Source organism: Dromaius novaehollandiae, chromosome 6, assembly GCF_036370855.1.
Source record: "Dromaius novaehollandiae isolate bDroNov1 chromosome 6, bDroNov1.hap1, whole genome shotgun sequence".
NCBI lineage: Eukaryota > Metazoa > Chordata > Aves > Casuariiformes > Dromaiidae > Dromaius > Dromaius novaehollandiae.
The window spans coordinates 9,855,880-9,871,893 of NC_088103.1; the positions used below are offsets into that span (position 1 = coordinate 9,855,880).

At 56.1% G+C, this 16,014-nt stretch overlaps 1 protein-coding gene across 2 annotated transcripts in view; it reads left to right on the forward strand.

Annotated features, from left to right (window-relative positions):
- UNC5B (unc-5 netrin receptor B) overlaps positions 1 to 16,014 on the forward strand; it is a 69,153-nt gene that overhangs the window by 28,370 nt on the left and 24,769 nt on the right. For both annotated transcript variants that reach the window (XM_064513624.1, XM_064513623.1), the window contains exon 2: positions 15,739 to 15,960. In XM_064513624.1, the coding sequence (XP_064369694.1) occupies positions 15,739 to 15,960 (222 nt within the window). The remainder of the gene's footprint in view (positions 1 to 15,738; positions 15,961 to 16,014) is intronic.

The window sequence follows — 16,014 nt, forward strand, 5'->3', positions numbered from 1 at the left end:
GCCCCCCCATGTCCCTCAGCCATGCTTTTCTGGGGGCTGGTGTGGGGATGGGGTCGGATGAGGCATCTCCTGCTCTTCTGGAAAGCTGGGAGCAGGTACCCTGAGCGTCCTGCCCGGGCTCTCGGCTTGCGGGACAGCAAAGGCCAGATGTTTCCCAGATGTTTCCCACTTCCTGTCTGGCCCCTCCGCATTTAGCTCTTTATGTACTTGTTTGTTTTGGATGACAAACAAAATAAAAAAGGTTTTTCTAACCCTGTTCCCAGGAGGCTGCAAGTTCAGGATACAATCCGAAATCTATTCACTATTGTCTCGGTGCGTCTCCCTGCCTGCGGCGTCCCCGGGCACGCACGAGCTCACACGCGGCTTTTGTTGAACTCTTTTTTTCCCACATGACGTCTTTTCCCAACGGGCCACCGGGCATTTTCCTTGACGGCCTCTGCCAGCGCTCAGGGAAGCGGTGGGAATATCCCGGCCGGTCGGGGTGGGAGCAGGGGGAGGAAGTCGCCGTCTTGCAGCGCACCTCTCGGGCGGCGAGGAGCCAGACGGGGAGGGCGACTGCGGGCGGCAGGGCTTTCCCTTACGTCTGAGGACGGGAAACTCGTTGCACTGAATCAGCATCCTGCACGCTGTCGCACAGGTGGCTTGCGGGCACGCGCTTCGCTTCTCCGAGCGTGTTTAGGGAGAGATGGGGCAATACAGAGCGGATCAGCGGCTCCAAAAGATTTGGCCCGGGTGTTTTGAGGCGTTTGCATTCGGTCAGGTGGACGCGGGGGTTAAAAAACGAGGCCCCAACCGGCTCCGAAATGGCATTATGTAAGGGAACGCTCTCGGCTTGCGAGTAGGGGGAGGAAGAAAACAAAACTGTCTAAAAATATAGTGTGTTCTGGCATGACAGGAAGTCCCTGAGATCCCTGTAACCAAAAGCAGTGAAAAAACATCAATGCAATGTCTTTCTCTCCCAAAAACTGGAGCAGAACCAGGCTTGCTGTTTGCCCTCCTTGGCTGGCTTGTTTAGATGCTTCCCGGCAGTTTTTTTAGTATCTCAGGGCTTCGAGTTTAAAAGATGTCTGGCTGAGGCTGGGAGGAAAACAAGATTGAGCTAACAGTATGCCTTTAAAATGAGTACGTTCGGCTGTTTCTGGTCTGATCTCACTTAGTTTTTCTCTGCCTACGGGGTTAAGGCCCCTTTTCCTCTCTTCTTTCTCTCTCTCTCTTAATTGCCTGTTAAATAATTTAAATATTTAGGACTAAAGGGCTTCAATTATCCATTAATTTACATTAGTAATTTATATATCGGGCTGAATGGACACGCTGTTAGTGTAATGGGTCCCTGCGGACAGGCAGAAGCCGTGCTGCAGTGCATTTTCCTGGAATCCGAGCCATTTCTTTACACCTCCCGGCCCGTGGTTTAATCGCCCGGGAGCAGGCTGGCGGCACGCGCGGGCGCTCGCAGCGAAGGCAAACGCCGGTGCTGCTGCTGTCCCGCGCCGAGCCCGTCGCGTGGTCGGGGTCCCGAGCCCCCCTGCTCGGCGCTTTGCCGGTCCCCGCTCGCTCTCCGGGCGGTAGGGGAGCCCGAGGAGGAATATTTATAGTCTGATGAATATTGAATCACAGCGCAAGGATGAGCCTCCTTGGGAGCAGTTTGCTTGTTTTTGATACGGCGTTTTTCTTTTCTCAGTTGGTGCTGTGGTTACAAGAGCCTGGGACTGCCCGGTGCAATTTGTGCGCTGCATGGAGCACGCTTAGATATCCCCTTCTTGCCCAGCTGCAGCAGCACCAGCTTCAATAGCTTCTAGCTTACACTTAGCCCTAGACTTGAGAGTAAACCCTGGCTTTAAATTCTGCCAGAGATGTTGCATCACTGATTGGTTCTGCATTTTATTTCTGATAATTACATTGCGATGGTATGGAGGAATCCTGGTTGAAGACCCCTGTAGACACAGGGCGACAAGATAGCCCAACAGGAAGAGCTCCTGGAAAGCTTGGGGAAAGCTTGTCTATCTAGGAGTAAGCAGAGGGCTGTGGGAAGGTGTTGGAGGATTGTCAGTCCTTGAGAGGTTAATGTCTGGTAAAAGTCCTTAGACTTTGAGTAGTCAAGGGCTTTGGACTGTGGCATAGGGGTGCTGGCATGTAGGAATAGGCATGTCCTCCGTTCCTCTCCAGATGTTTTGGTATCCTGGGTTTCTGCTGGGATCTGAAGAGGAGGGATCTTGCAGCTGCTTGCTGAAGAGCTGCTCTGGCCTGCGGTACTGCGTTAGCACATCTGGTAGCTCTGGCGAGGCTGCTGAGAGCTCCTCGGCAGCCCTGGCGGGCAGCAGTAGGGTATCTCAGGTAGCTTCTCCATCCCAGTACTGCTGCATCGACTTGGCTCTCTGCACTGGGAAAAGCGAGGAAAGACGTGCTTCCTCCAGGAGCAAACTGTATCCCTGATGTATGCAGGACCTTAAATGTTTTTAATGGGCCCTCTGGGAGAAAGGGACAGACTTGTAGGAAAGCGTTTCAGCTAAACCCAGATGCTCACAATTTGGCTCTTTGCTCTTAGGTGATGCGCTGGGGGTGGGAAAGAAGGGGAGGCATCCCATCCCACATCCGTCACAGCAGAAGCTCTGATTCAGTGGGACCCTGTGTATCGACTGCTGGAAGATCATTTTTCTTATCCAAAAGTAGGACTCCACGTTGCTGTTCTGCAGGGCGCATGGAAAAGGCCTCGAGGAAGGCTCAAAGCATGGCAGGCAGCGGAGAGAGCCCCACGCAGTGCTTGGGGCTGCCGTCCTGCAGCAAGCAAAGGGTTAATTTCCCGGGCTCCACACAGATTTGCAGGGCTCCTCGGGCTCCTCCATGGCAGAGGGTCTCTGCGGCTAAGCCTCTCTGCTGCAGACTAATGCCCGGCCCTGTGTACTGCCGGTCACCCTTTGCGTGGGTGCCGCGGACAGGCTTGTTCCCTGGAAGCAGTTCTGGGCTGGCAGGTGGCCTCGTATTTAGTCTTAAAGGCTGATGTCCCCTCAGGAACGACAGCTGGCCCTGGTCTCCCAAGGCCCGCAGCCCAGCTGTCCGGCCGAGACTCCGTCCCGCAGGCATCCTGCCGGCTTTGTGCCAGGATGGCCTGGACAAGCCGGTTCCCCTGCCCAACATCCATCCCCAGCGGCTCTCGGAAGCCCGCGCAGATGCCGGCACTTCCAGGCGAGGAGATAACCGGGCAAGGCGTCCTTGGCACTTGCAGCACACGCTCTTTGCTTTTTCACCTGGGCGCTTTCCAGCAAGCTCTTGGACTGGATCTGGGTGACACACACCTCGTCTTCCTCCCCTTCTGGGCAGGCTTTTAGATCTCCTCCCGCATGCGGCAGAGGGAATCCGTCGGGGATTGAGAAACGGGGGAAGTCCCTTTATGGGTCGTGCTGTCAGAGCGATGGGGAAAGCGGACGTGGAGCAGAAATCCTTGTGCCGGCAAGCCCGGGACTGTTGCTGCTGGGATTCAGGCCGTGGTGGGGCGACGCTCCCTCGGCGGGGATGAGCAATACCCAGTGCCGCATGAGCTACTTGCTTGCCTGACTAAATTCAGAAATACCAGCTGGAGGCCTTTCAGGATTTTCGGGTGCTCGTAAGCAGGATGGTTGCCACCAGCACGTCTTTGCAAAGGTCTTGGACACCATCTTCTAATTAGTAGCGGTGGCAGCTGATTCAGTCTCTTGGGCCCGCGGCTCTTGCCGAGGGTGTGCAACCAGCATCTCCGCGGGAGCGGAGGAGTCGAGTCAGCCTGTTTGGCAGGAGCACAGGGAGCCGGTGCTGGGAACGCCTGTGCATCCTAACCGCCCAGAGCCAGAGAGAGGCCTCTGGCGTTAAGGAAGGGTCTAGTGACTGCTGACTGGTAGCAAGCAATGCGATGGAGTAGCCCGTACTGCCAGCCTTACGTGGTGGGGAGAAGAAAAGCGGTTGTGAGCATTTTGAGGTGGAAGCTGGATGTTGGACGTTGTTGCTGATAAAGCAGGTGAGGCTGCTTTAGCTGAGGTACTTGGGGGAAGTGGTGGGCGGTCGCCCATCTGGTGGAGGGTCACTTCAGTGTGAACCTTTTCAACTGCCTCTCTCCGTACTTTGGTTTCGCCGAGGACCTCTCACAGTGCGTTATGGAGAATGCAGCATCTCCCCTTCCCTCCGCGGCCGGCCGGCCCGACTCCCCCAGTTTTGCTTAGTGAATTGTAATTAAGAGCTGCTGGGAAGAGTACAGCAGGAGCCGTCGGGGTGGGAGCAGAAATCATGGCCACGTGTCAGGATGAGTTTGTCGTTAGGTTCCTTTCTTGGGGCACTGCAGTTATCGGTTATCGTTTTGACTCTGTGGTCCTGATAGGATGAAAGGGGAGTGATTTACTGACTGTGCTTCAAGTAAGCCCAAATTCGAGCGAAATTCCATTGAGTGGGTAGTTCTGAAGTAACTCCCAGCGTATTAAATGGCAAAGACATCTCTGCGGGCTCCAACCAGCAGAGCTACTCTGCTTTGTGCCAGCAAGACCAGGGAAAGAGGCAGAGGAGGCGTGAGCGTTGCAGCCAGGTGGGTGGGTGTTCGCTGGCGAGCTGCTTTCCAGCTGTTTGGCTGATGTTTGGCTGATGCCTGGGAGGCCGCGGTCGCTCCTGCAGGGACGGTCGGAGCAGAGAGCAGAGCGTCCTTGGGTTTGTCCCTGCACATCTGGGCTGCACTCGCCGGCCTGGCTGAAGGTGAACAGATTGCCCTTCCTTCAGTCTTGTCTCTATTAATTAGCTACGTATGAAGGGCAGTGAAGCCACGAGGCGAGAGGAACCGGCTCGTTACCGCTTCCGCGGCCAGCTCAATGCAGAGGAGCGAGGCCCCGGCTGCTGGAGGCCGTGGCTGGCCTCCCTTCTGCGGGGAAGGCGGGTGCGGAGGGGGCAGGAGCGTGCCCTCGCTCCGGGGGAGGACGTCCCAGGTTGCTCTCTCCGGCCGCCCTAAGTACCCCTCCGGATCAGAGGTCGCGTAATGACTGTGATTACCTGCAGCACGGCCTTCCTGAAAGCAATTAGCGCAAATCACTTATGGAAATGCAGCCACTCTGGGACCGAGAGCAGGAAAGGACAGGACTGAGGGGGCACTGTGCTTTTCTCCTTTTCCCGTGCACCAAGCTTTTGCTGCTCAGTATGCGTGATCCTTTGCCCTTTCTCTCTTGAGACCTTTTTGGATGAAGCCTGGTGGATGCTCAAGGAGAGACAGTAACGGAGGTATTCGTTTCTCTTGCCCCGTGTGCTGCTGGTGGTGCCTCTGAGCAATGCCCCGCGAGAGCCATTTCACCGCTGGTCCAGCTAAGGACACCTCTTGGGTGTCCTGCATCCCTCCAGCCTCGTCTTACCTATGCTGAAATTTCGAGTTCAGAGAGGCTTAGAAAATCGCTCCACTGGGAGCAGGGAGGCTTGGGCAGCAGAGAAACCTCCGCTGGGAGGTTTTGGCAGTGATGCAACATATGGTAACGCTGAAGGAAGGAGATGAGAAACATCCCGCGTCCCTAGGTTCCTCTACCTAAGGTTATAATGGCCCTTTAAAGTCGGGGAACAGCGTCCCGATCCTCATAGAGCTGATGCCTGATTGCAGCGATTGCTTTGCCGTATGTCGGGGCTTGGTTCGTACCCCTATGTGCACTTCTTTTCCCAGTCTCCATCTTTTTAGCCTGCAGCTGTGTCCAGGCAGAGGGAGGGATGAGTCTATGTAAATGAAGGTTGCTTATTTTACGGTGGCTTTCTGACAACAGGATTTCCGTGTTGAAACTAGCTGCCTCCAGCGAGCTAGGAATAGCCCGTCTCCTTTCTGGCACGGACAGGAGGTGGAGGGTGGCAGTTTCACAGTCTGGGGCCAGGGCTGGCTGATGCTGAAGATTGCACCTGCGTCCACAGGGCCTCAGTGCTGAGTGTGAGATTTCCACAAGGATACAAGAGCACGTGTGTAGGGTCTGATGCAAGGTCCAGTTAGCCCAGTGTCCTGTCTCTTCTAGGCATCTGCTTCAGGCTAATAATTTGAAGAGCAAAAGAACAAGGTAGGCATTTGTGGGAATTTCCCTCAGTGCTCTCCCAGTCTCCACCCATTTGCAGCTCAGGCACTTGCCAAGCCAGATGTGGCTTCTGTGTATGTAGTAACCATTGATGGATCTCTCTTCTGTGAAACTGTCCAGTCCACCCTTGAGCCACGTAAAATGTTTGTCCCGTGGCAAGGAGTTGACCACTTAAGTGCATGTCATGTGAGGAGCCACCTCTGCCGCCTACTTTCCGTTCTCCCTTCAGCTGAATTAATTTCTGTACTTACTGGAGGAGGTCAGGGCATCAGGGTGGGATCTGGGGGGGCTTCCTCTGCCCTCAGCTGACTGAAGAGGACTCGGCAGGTGCTTTGCATTTGCCACTGTACAGTGCCTGCATTCTGAATCTGAACTGCGTGGTGCTGCGTGGGACCGTGCCAGACCAGCGCGGCCTCGCAGATAGTCCTGCTGGGGGTCTCCCTTAGGCACTGGCCGGTCTCTGAGAGCGCCCCGTGTTCTGCGTCCTGGTTCTGCGGATGGGGCAGTTTACGCACGTTTCCTCCTCCTCACTTCTCCGGCACCCTGCGTGCTGCTAGGCGTCGTGAGGTGGAAGATGTTCTTGGGGAGGCAGGGTGACCTTGGCGCTCGGGGTTTTATCCTTGGTGGTGTTGCGGATGAGAGCCAGAGCTTGTGTTTTGGCTCCTCAAGAGTGCCGTCTGCGGTGATGGAGCCGGCAGAAGTGGTCGGGGCACCACCAGCCTCACGTGCCGAAAGCTGCGTGTCCTACCACGGCTCCAGGCAGGCGAATGGCCCCTGTGCTTTCACGCCCAGGCAGCAACGCCGTGCCTCCTCGGTGCTGCGCCGGGCTGGGCAGCACTGCGGGCGACTTGGACTGTTTTGTGTGGTTAGCTGAGATTGGCACAGCAGACGTCCCGGAGCCCACTGCCCTTCTCCTGCCCCTAGGGCATCAGCAGGTGGGAAGGTCCCCACCTCCCACGTGTCCCTCTGCTCTTGCATCCGCCCCCGTAACCTCGGGCGCTGGGGTGCTGCGGCTGTTTCCCAGCTCGGGCAGGTGCCCTTGGCAGTATTACTCACTGGGCAAAACCTGCCCCTGGATTTTCCGTGGAGGCCGGCGTGCCAGGGAACAAAGGGAGGAAAAAAACTCAGCGCCGTAGGAACCCGGGCCGTGCGGGGAGAAGAAAAGGTGGAAGGATTGGAAGGGCTTGCTTTGTATAGAAAGGCTCCGCAAACAAATCACCAAAGAAAGGAGCTGTCAAAAGGTGGAAACTCTCAATGGTGGGACAGGAAGAAACTGGCCGCCGGCGCTGTGGGCGTGAGAGCTCTCAAACCTCGCTCCGTCGCCGGCAGGTTGCACGTGTCCTTCAGAGCCGGGAGCGGAGGGAATCGCTTGGAAGTTTTCACCGGTGGGTTTTCCCACTTCTGTTTGCACACCAGCCGAGGGCCGGGCAGGGCAAGCGCCTCTTTAGAGCCGGGGTCAGGGTGTAATCCCACAGTGTCTGGAGGCAATTCCCACTTTAAAGGGTAATAGCACCCAGGTCAGGCTGGCAGCAGTGGGATCACTGCACAAGCCCCCTTGGTTCTTTAAAATATATGTATGTATCTATATATTTTTTCCCCCGGATTTAATCCAGTCTCAGGTTTCCCCATCCATCTGTACAACCAGGTGAAAAATGCTGGCAGCCCGGCTGCTCAGGGTTTAGAGGGGAAGGAATACAAATAATCAAGGTCATTTGCAAAAGGCCAAAGACCTCGGTCGCTGCCGCGAAAGCGCGGGAGCGGGCGCGCGGCGGGGAGCGCTCGGCCCGTCTCCGTCCGGCCCCTCGGCTGGCTCCGTGACGGATGCTTTTGTGGCTCCCACAATGAGGAGCGAGCCGGGCGCAGCGCGGTCCCACGCGGAGGATGTCGCCGTTTCGCCTGAATCCCGGTTTTGTTCCGAATCTCGATAGTTGTGGGCTGCTTTTTATTTTTTTTTCCCTTCCTCCTTTTCTCCTCTCTCCGTTGATTAGCCGGCGTTAACCTTGGGGACGGCGCGAGGCAGCGCCCGCTCGGCTCTGCCGGGTGCCGCGATGAGCACAGCCGGGCTGCGGACGGAGCCGCTCGGGTCGAGGCGCAGCGGCCTCCCTCCCTCCCTCCCGGCCTCCCCGACCCGCTCTGCTCCGCGGCGCGGGGATTAGAGCGGGGGCGAGGGGGCCAGGAAGCCTCTTCCTCTAAGCCGGTGTCTTTCTGATTATTTTCTCCTTTAGTAAGGAGCAGGGTCAGGATAAAATGCTGAAGCGGGGGGGGGGGAGGGAAAAATCTTAATATTTGGTATTCAAAATCAGCGGGGATTATTTCTTTTCTTTTTTTTTTCCTCCTTAAACCTCTTTCTATCCCTCTCCCCCTTCCCCCTTATTTTTCTCCCTGTTTGTCCCCTGTTGTCACTGTAAAATGAGAAGGGAAGGAAAGGACAGCGAAAACATATTTTCAGCCTTTGTGCATGTTGTTTTTTTTTTTTCCCCCCCTCTGGTGGTGGCAACAAATCTGGAAGATTAAGGGCGGCTTTAAAGATAGTTTAGTAAAGGGGGCTTAAACAGCGGTTCTCGTGATGGTCGTCCCCCAGCTGGGTAACGGGGCGTTTGGGGCATCGAATGAGCCTTTTTTCTTTCTTTTTTTTTTCCTTTTTTTTATGAATGTGATGGTGTTGCACCAACCGTCTTCCCGCTCCCAATTTTTTGGGTGGCTCTTTGCTCAGCAGGCGAATGAGCCGCGGAGGCAGAGCGCGAGGGAAGCGTCCTCCGAAGGAGGCCGGCGCGCGGCACCTGTACGTAGGGCACCGTGCAGCGGAGCATCCCCCCGTCCCGGCCACTTGCAAAGCATCGCTCTGTGCTTTTTTTCCCCCCAAGTTGCTTTTCAGGCCTGCAGCAAATGCGGTCACCTACAGATTTGCATGTGGAGCAAATCCATTGCAAAAAAAAAAAAAAAAAAAAAAAAACCACCGTCTCGAAATTGCAATCTCCAGTGGGATGTTTGGAGAATTTGCATTTTTAAATATGTAATTTGCGTGAGCTGGAAATCACTTTGTGCGTGCGACTTTCCTTCCCGTGGAGGGAGCGTTTGGAAAATGCGTGGCTCCTTTGCGCAGGAGAGGTTTCATCCCGCACTTGATTTACTGCGTTTTGACTCATGATTAAGAATTCTTTGGACTTCCTGGTGTCAACTGGGGCAACAAGTCCCTGTTTGTTCCCCGGTTTTCTTCTCCCTTGTTGAAATTATTATTCTTTTCACAACAGAAGCGCGGCACACTCCATACATGTGAATAAACAGCGCGTTACCACATTATCTACTGCTCAGTTTTTTTCTTTTATGAGCCAAAGCAAATAAATAAAGTCCGTATAATTATTATATCCATTAAAAATAATGTCGGTGCTCAGTAAACAGAACAAACTATACCGGAGTAACACAACAATGGAATTAAAATAGCACAAAGAAAAGTGTCTGTGCCCATAATAAGCAGCAGCTCGAGATGAAATTTTGAGATAGTTTTCAAACATAACTGCTTCCCTGAAGGAAATGTGTAAAATAGCACAAAAGAATCTAGCACAATGGGGTGCAACAAGGATTTGCTACATAATTCCTCCTCCTTTTTCTGTGTTTTTTTTTTTTTATTCCCTTTTCCCTGGGTATTTATGGAGATTTGCAAGTTTTGCCCGTAGATTTGCCAGGCTCACAGATATGCTCTGCTAAAACCAGAAATAAGGAACAATTTACTCCAATCTGCGGGCGGTGCGTGATAAATCTATATGATGAAAAATGAACAGGTCCGTACCATAAGGAATCTCATCTGTTTACACTTCTCAGTAGGTTTCGCCTTTGATTATCATAATCATAAAGATAAACAAAAGAGTAGTGGCTCCATAAATACGAACGCATGATGCATAATAGGCAATATAAATCTGTCTCCTCCTCCCTCCGCACAGGGGAAGTTTCTGGCAGAGCCCCGGTTTTGTCCTCTGCGGGTAGCAGTGCCCATGATTTGCGCGCTGCGGACCCAGGAGCCATCCCGTCGCGGGGAGCAATGCCACCTGTGCTCCCAAAGCAGGGGATTTGCTGAAAAATTGTCACTTTGGGCGATGCTTTTTTATGCATGGGGGACAAGGCAGCAGCGTTGGGCTGGTGGGCTTTGCCTGGCGCGAAGGAGAGGTGCTGCGAGCACCGTCCCTCCCAGTTTGCCCAGCCTCTGCCCACCCTCTTCGGAGGCTCGTGCCTGGATCGGGCTTTACCCCAGCACGTGCGTCCCAGTTTGACAGGAAGGGACACAAAAGCACCATAAAGCTGCAGGAAAAGGGCAATCGGAGGAGGAAAATGAGCCTGTTTGTCAGGCAGAAGTACTTTGGGGAAAAGGTTAAGTGTTTCCTCCTGAAGTTAGTTGTTAATAAAAGATGGGTGAGAATGGAGGGAGGTTTTCCGTTGCCTTGCGTGAGCTCTCCTTGCAGGCAGGGACCAGAAGTGGGGCGGGGCGGGTCGTGGTCCCTCTCCCGCGGGCTGTGTCGTTGTGGTCCAGCCATTGCACGGAGCAGGTGTCCTGGGGCTGGGTGGGCATCACTGTTGCATGTACTCTTAGGAGGTGTCAGACGCCACGGGGATGGGCGTCATATGGATGCATCAGTGATTGGATGCACACAGGCTTTTAGACAGGTGCCGATGCTTCTCTGTTGCCCACCCTCCCCAAGGTTACATCCCCTGGGTGCGATGCTCCGGCCTCTGCACCGCCGGGGAGCACCGGGAGCGTGCCATGGGATGCGCCGGCACCAGCGCTCATCCCCGACCGAGCCTGCTTCGGCGCTTCCCCCAGAGGCAGGCTTTCTGCGGGCACCTCCGAAAATAAAGCCGGCAGCCGGAGCAGCCCTGGAAGTTGGGTCCTCGGTGGCGGCGGTGGCTCCGTCACCCCCCCGCAAGGGGATTGGGGGTGGCACGTGGCCGTCCTCCTTCCCCGCCGCGGAGAGCCGGCCCAGATAAGCTTTCCCGTTCCTCCGCGAGGATTTCTCCGTGCTCGGCAGGCGGGCGCAAATTTAACCGCTGCCTGCCGGGGCTGCGCGGGAAGCGGTGCGGGCGGGGGGCTGTCGAGGCACCAAGGGTTAAGCCCCCGAGGTGGTTTAGCCGGAGAAGTGCCGGCGTCCCGGCTCGGCGCTTAATCCTCGCGTCGCGCTCCCGCTTCCCCGGGTTGCTCAGCTGCTAATGCGCCCGTAATCTCGCAAATATTTGGAGGGATAACAGCGGCGGGGGGAGGATTTTAACGCTTTCGTGCGGAGCTCGGCCCGGTGTGGCGGTCGCTGCGGGTCGGGCAACGACGAGCAGGTGGCCGTGGGGAGCCACTGGCTCGTCTCGCCCTCCCTCGTGTCCCACCTTCCGGGTGGCGGAAAGGAGGTGGGCTTTTGATGCTCGAGCTCTCCATCCTCCCCGAGCGAGACGGTGGTGGCGTCGGGGGCCGTCGAGCTCCGCAAGTGGGAAGCGCTGGCTGCAAACATCTGCAGATACCTCGCCGGGGAGCAGATGCTGCGGATAATCCCGCTCAAGCCCATCGGATTAAAACGTGCGACGAGGGGATGGGGGCAGAGTTGTCTGGAGAAGAAAGTTGTCGGTGGCTGTTGTCTTCCTTCCTTTTCCATCCCGCTGCTCCTGGCGGGGTTTGGCCCTGTGCATCCAGCACAGCGCTACCCGCTCTCCTGCCTCTGCTCCCCCAAAGCCATGCTTGCTCCCTGGTGTGACATACCAGCAGCAAAACGTGTCTTAAATAAGGTCTTCCATATAGCTAAGTGACAAAATGCGGGTATTTAATGGCAAGCGATAAGCAGTAGCCTTGTTGCTGTATAGGCCAGCCGAGAGGCTCTTCCCACGGGCTTTGCTGCGGTGGGAAGGCTTTTTGCGTTGCCTGTGCGCTTCTTCCCGGACCCTCCCTCCTGGGCACCCTCCCCGCGACCCCCTTCTTCGTCCTGCCGCTGGGGACTTGTGCTGCCGGTGCTTTTGCCGGGCTCTCCTCCCTCGGAGGCTGGCCGCCTTACGGGACGGGGGAGATGCGCGTGGGGTGCGCCAGGCTGTGATTTTCCGCGGTGGCCGTGGGCTGGCTGCCGTAGCAGCCGGCGTGCTCCGAAGCGGACGCAGGGACGGGAGCAATCCGGGACTTCCAGAGAAAGGACCGTGGGAAACGGGCACCCGCCTCCTGCGGAAACGTCGGAAGGCGGCAGATGGGAACCCCCCGTAGACGATATTGTGATTACAGGCAGCGCAGCGCGCTCTGCAATATTTATTAGTTTGTCGCTTCTGGTTTTATTGCTCGTCTGATTGCGGCACCGTAAATCCGCGGCGTGCGCGGGAGCTTCTCCCCGTCCCTGCGCACGAAGGCGCGCGTCTGGCCCGCGCGGCCGCCGGAGCCGCTTGCTGCCTTGCTCACGCCGGTTCGATTGCTGATGATGAACGTGTCCAGCGTGGTCCCCATCCCTGGTCTCCTGATTCCAGCCTCGGGTCGGGCGGGCGAGGGGGGACGTATCGGCAGCGCGAGCGGCACGCGTCGCCAGGCGGATTGTCACGGATGAGTCACAAATCGGCGATTTTTACCCACGGCGGGCCGTGACTCATCCCCCCCTTCCAGATCCTCCCCGGTGACCTAAAGCCTCGCTTAGCATCAGCACAGCGTGGGCGAGCTGGGGAAAAGGTCTGGTGCTAAAGAAGAGCCTCCCCTTGCCCCCAGCAGGCTGTTTTGCCGCAGTTTTAGGTGGAAATGGGTCTGCCGGCAATATCACCCTCAGCTCCTTGGAGCAGAGCGGTGCTGAGGGTTGGGGGTGTCACCTCGACACAGGGTGCTGGGGCCGGGCTGCGTCTTGCAGAGGTGCCCCAGCATCCCAGTGCCCTTGCGCGGGAAGGGGAGCCCCCTTTCCTTCCTCACATTTTTGTCTTTGGGCACGCCAGGTCTCAACCCATCATCCTTACGGCATCGGGGAAGTGGCAGGACTCCCCGCTCGCGTCCTCGGGTTTGACATCTCACTTAAGAGCCGGAAAAAAAAAAGGAAAGAAAAAAGCAACTGGCATGTGCAGAGGAAAGAAAGTTAATCGGTAGCTCCAGACCTGCATTACAGCTCCGGCCAGGGATAATATATCCTTGAGTACTTGTAGTCTTTGCCGTTCCCCGCAGCGGTGCCTGGGAGGGAGCTGGAGATCGCCCGGGGCAGGGTGGCAGGGGCGCGCTGCCAGCCCCACTTTAAGGCACTAATGGCTTTCTGATGTTTACGTGCCTTATATACAAACCTGCTTTATAAATGAGCCCGGCATTAGAGTTATAAAACAAAGCCGTAAAAGCAGCCGGCGGCTCCAGCGAGCGCGGGAACGGCCCTCGCCCCGGCACGCGCCTCCGCGGGAGGAAGAGGAGGGAGGCCGGGCGCTTGCAGGTGGCGGGGCTGCTTCTCTTCCGGGGCGAATTCTGCCTCGTTTGGGAAAAGTGATGGGCCAGACGTGCCCTCTGCGCTGTGAACTGCCTGCTCCCTGCAGCTACCCGCTCTGGGAGCGTTTCACCGCTCGGTATTTCCCGCCTCCTTGGCAGAAAGCGGTGCAATAATGTCGCAGGGCCAGCGCTAGTTCTTGGCGAGTTGGGCATCCCGCTTGGAAGGAAACGTGCTGTGGGAATGCGGAATATAATTTAGGAGGGGTTTTCACCCGAGCCCTAGAGTGAAGTTTTGCTGTCTGCCTCCCTTGCCAGGGATTTGATCCCCTTCAGTCAGTCGCCTTTGCCAGGAAATTTGGGATTGAGGCATCAAAAAAAGAAAAAGAAAAAAACAGAACAGCAAATTGGTGGATGCAAAATTGAGTTGTAAATTAAAAAATAAGATGAAAGCTGTTTTTCACCATTCTGATATAGGTAAGAGGCTGAAGGTGAAACCACTGCAGCTCCAGAGCAGAGGGAAGGACGAACGGGAGAGGAAACGTCCCCCATGGTGGAGATGGAGAAGAAGGGGGATCTGGGTGGGAATAAAGAGGGAAAATGAGCACTGCCGTGTGCATGGCTCTCCCTTTTTAAAGGCCGAAAGTTAAAGCTGCGCGAGCGCCTACGCTGCAGCCGTCGTGCTGCTCTGTTTATCGTAGGAAATAGCAGGAAAGGGCATTTATTTGCCATTTATTTGCAGAGACTGCAGCGCGTTGCAGCACCTTGCTTGCGTCCTCCTCTCCTGCCCGGCGCTGGTTTCGGGTACCAGCCGTCCGCCTGGCGCTGGAGTTGGGCCGAGGCTTAAAACCGCTCGCCGGGAGGGTGTTGTGCCTCCTAATTGCCCTGTGTCCCGGTGCAATTGGTAGGGCGCTGAGAAAATTACAGACCTGCAAATGAAATCAGGGAGGAAATGGCCGGCAGCGGCGGCGGAGAGGTGGGGAAGAGCCAGAACAAGAGAGAGAAATTAGCCCGGAGTTTAATTCATTGTTTCCAAAAGAGCAGTTAATGGATTATGACAAATGTCCTACTGCTCTCCCTTAGTGCTGTGTTAAATGGAAATGGAAAGTCAATTTTCCTAAATGGATTTTAAATGACTGACCTCGTGTGTTTTTTCACTGGTTGATTTTTGCTCAGGAGGCAGCTCGGTCATCTTGTTTTCTCCGTGTGTTTGGGTGTGACCTTTTCTTTTTTCCCTCCATCCCTATGTCCCACGTGGCTTTCCAGATTCCCTGATCCTCTCTATGTGGCACTGCTTTTTCGCCAAGGGTGATGAAGGGAGTGGGCTCATTTCTCCCTTGCTGGTTCTGGAGGTTTTATGGCCGGGCTGGCGATATTTACTGCTCTGTGTCGCGCTGCAGTGCCTGGAGCTGAGAAGCCCAGTTTTTGCTGGCGGAGAGCAGAGGAGAAGTGGCTCGTCACTCTCTTGGGTGCAAAGCCTCAAAATGTGACTTGACTACTAGCCAGATGCCCAAGAGCAACAGGTCAGGCAGAAGCAGCCTGTGTGTGTGTGCGTGCATCCCAGTGTGTGCCTATGTCTTTTATCAGTCTTCTGATGTTTGGGTTGGTTCTTCAAGGTTTTTGCGCGCTGCTGGGGAAGTTGTAGGACCCGCAGAAGTGTTGTGCAGTCAGGCAGGGTTTGATGCTGGAGCAGCCCCTCGGCGTGGGGCGGCAGCTTCTTCTGAAGCCAGTCCTGGGCACCAGCCCCCTGGAGCCCCTCGTCCTGAGGGGTCCCGTGGGTTACGTCCAGGGCTGAGGCCTAAGGGACTTGCCCCTCTCAAGACATTGCTCAGCCTTGTCCAAACAGACCTAACCTGCTTTTGTGGCTGGTTTTGCATTTAAGATGATTTTGAGAACGCACGTTCAGTAAGGTCAAGGTTACCTAAGCCGCGACCCACTCTGATGTCTGGGGCAGGACAGGGTGAATCCTGATTTCGTTGGTGGACCATGCAGGCACCGTCTCGGGATGCCTCCGTTTGGGAAAGCAAATGGCATGGCTGGGATGGGAGCGGCGTGTTGCGTGCCATGGGGAGATCACCAGCCCCTGTGGGCTGCCTTGGCAGGGGCGGCCGAACCCCCTTCCCAAACCCTCGTAAGATGCTGTGGTCTGAGGACAAGATCAGGAGCGCTGGCTGGGGTTGCGTTCCTCGAGCTCGTGCTATCGGAGGGAAAAGCGAGGGAGGGACAAACGGACGGAGGAAGAAGTGAGCGGTGGGCCGTGGTGGCAGGGGCTGACGGTGTGTCCCCTCTCTGCCTTCCCCGCAGGGCTGGAGTACAGCGACGTGCTCCCCGACTCCTTCCCCTCGGCGCCGGCGGAGACCCTGCCGCACTTTCTGCTGGAGCCGCAGGACGCCTACATCGTGAAGAACAAGCCCGTGGAGCTCGTCTGCCGCGCCAACCCCGCCACGCAGATCTACTTCAAGTGCAACGGCGAGTGGGTCAACCAGAAAGACCACGTCATGAAGGAGAGCCTGGACGAGGTCACGGGTGAGCAAACCCCCCGTCGCCCGCTCTTGCTTCCCAGGGCTTCCCCCCTTTCCT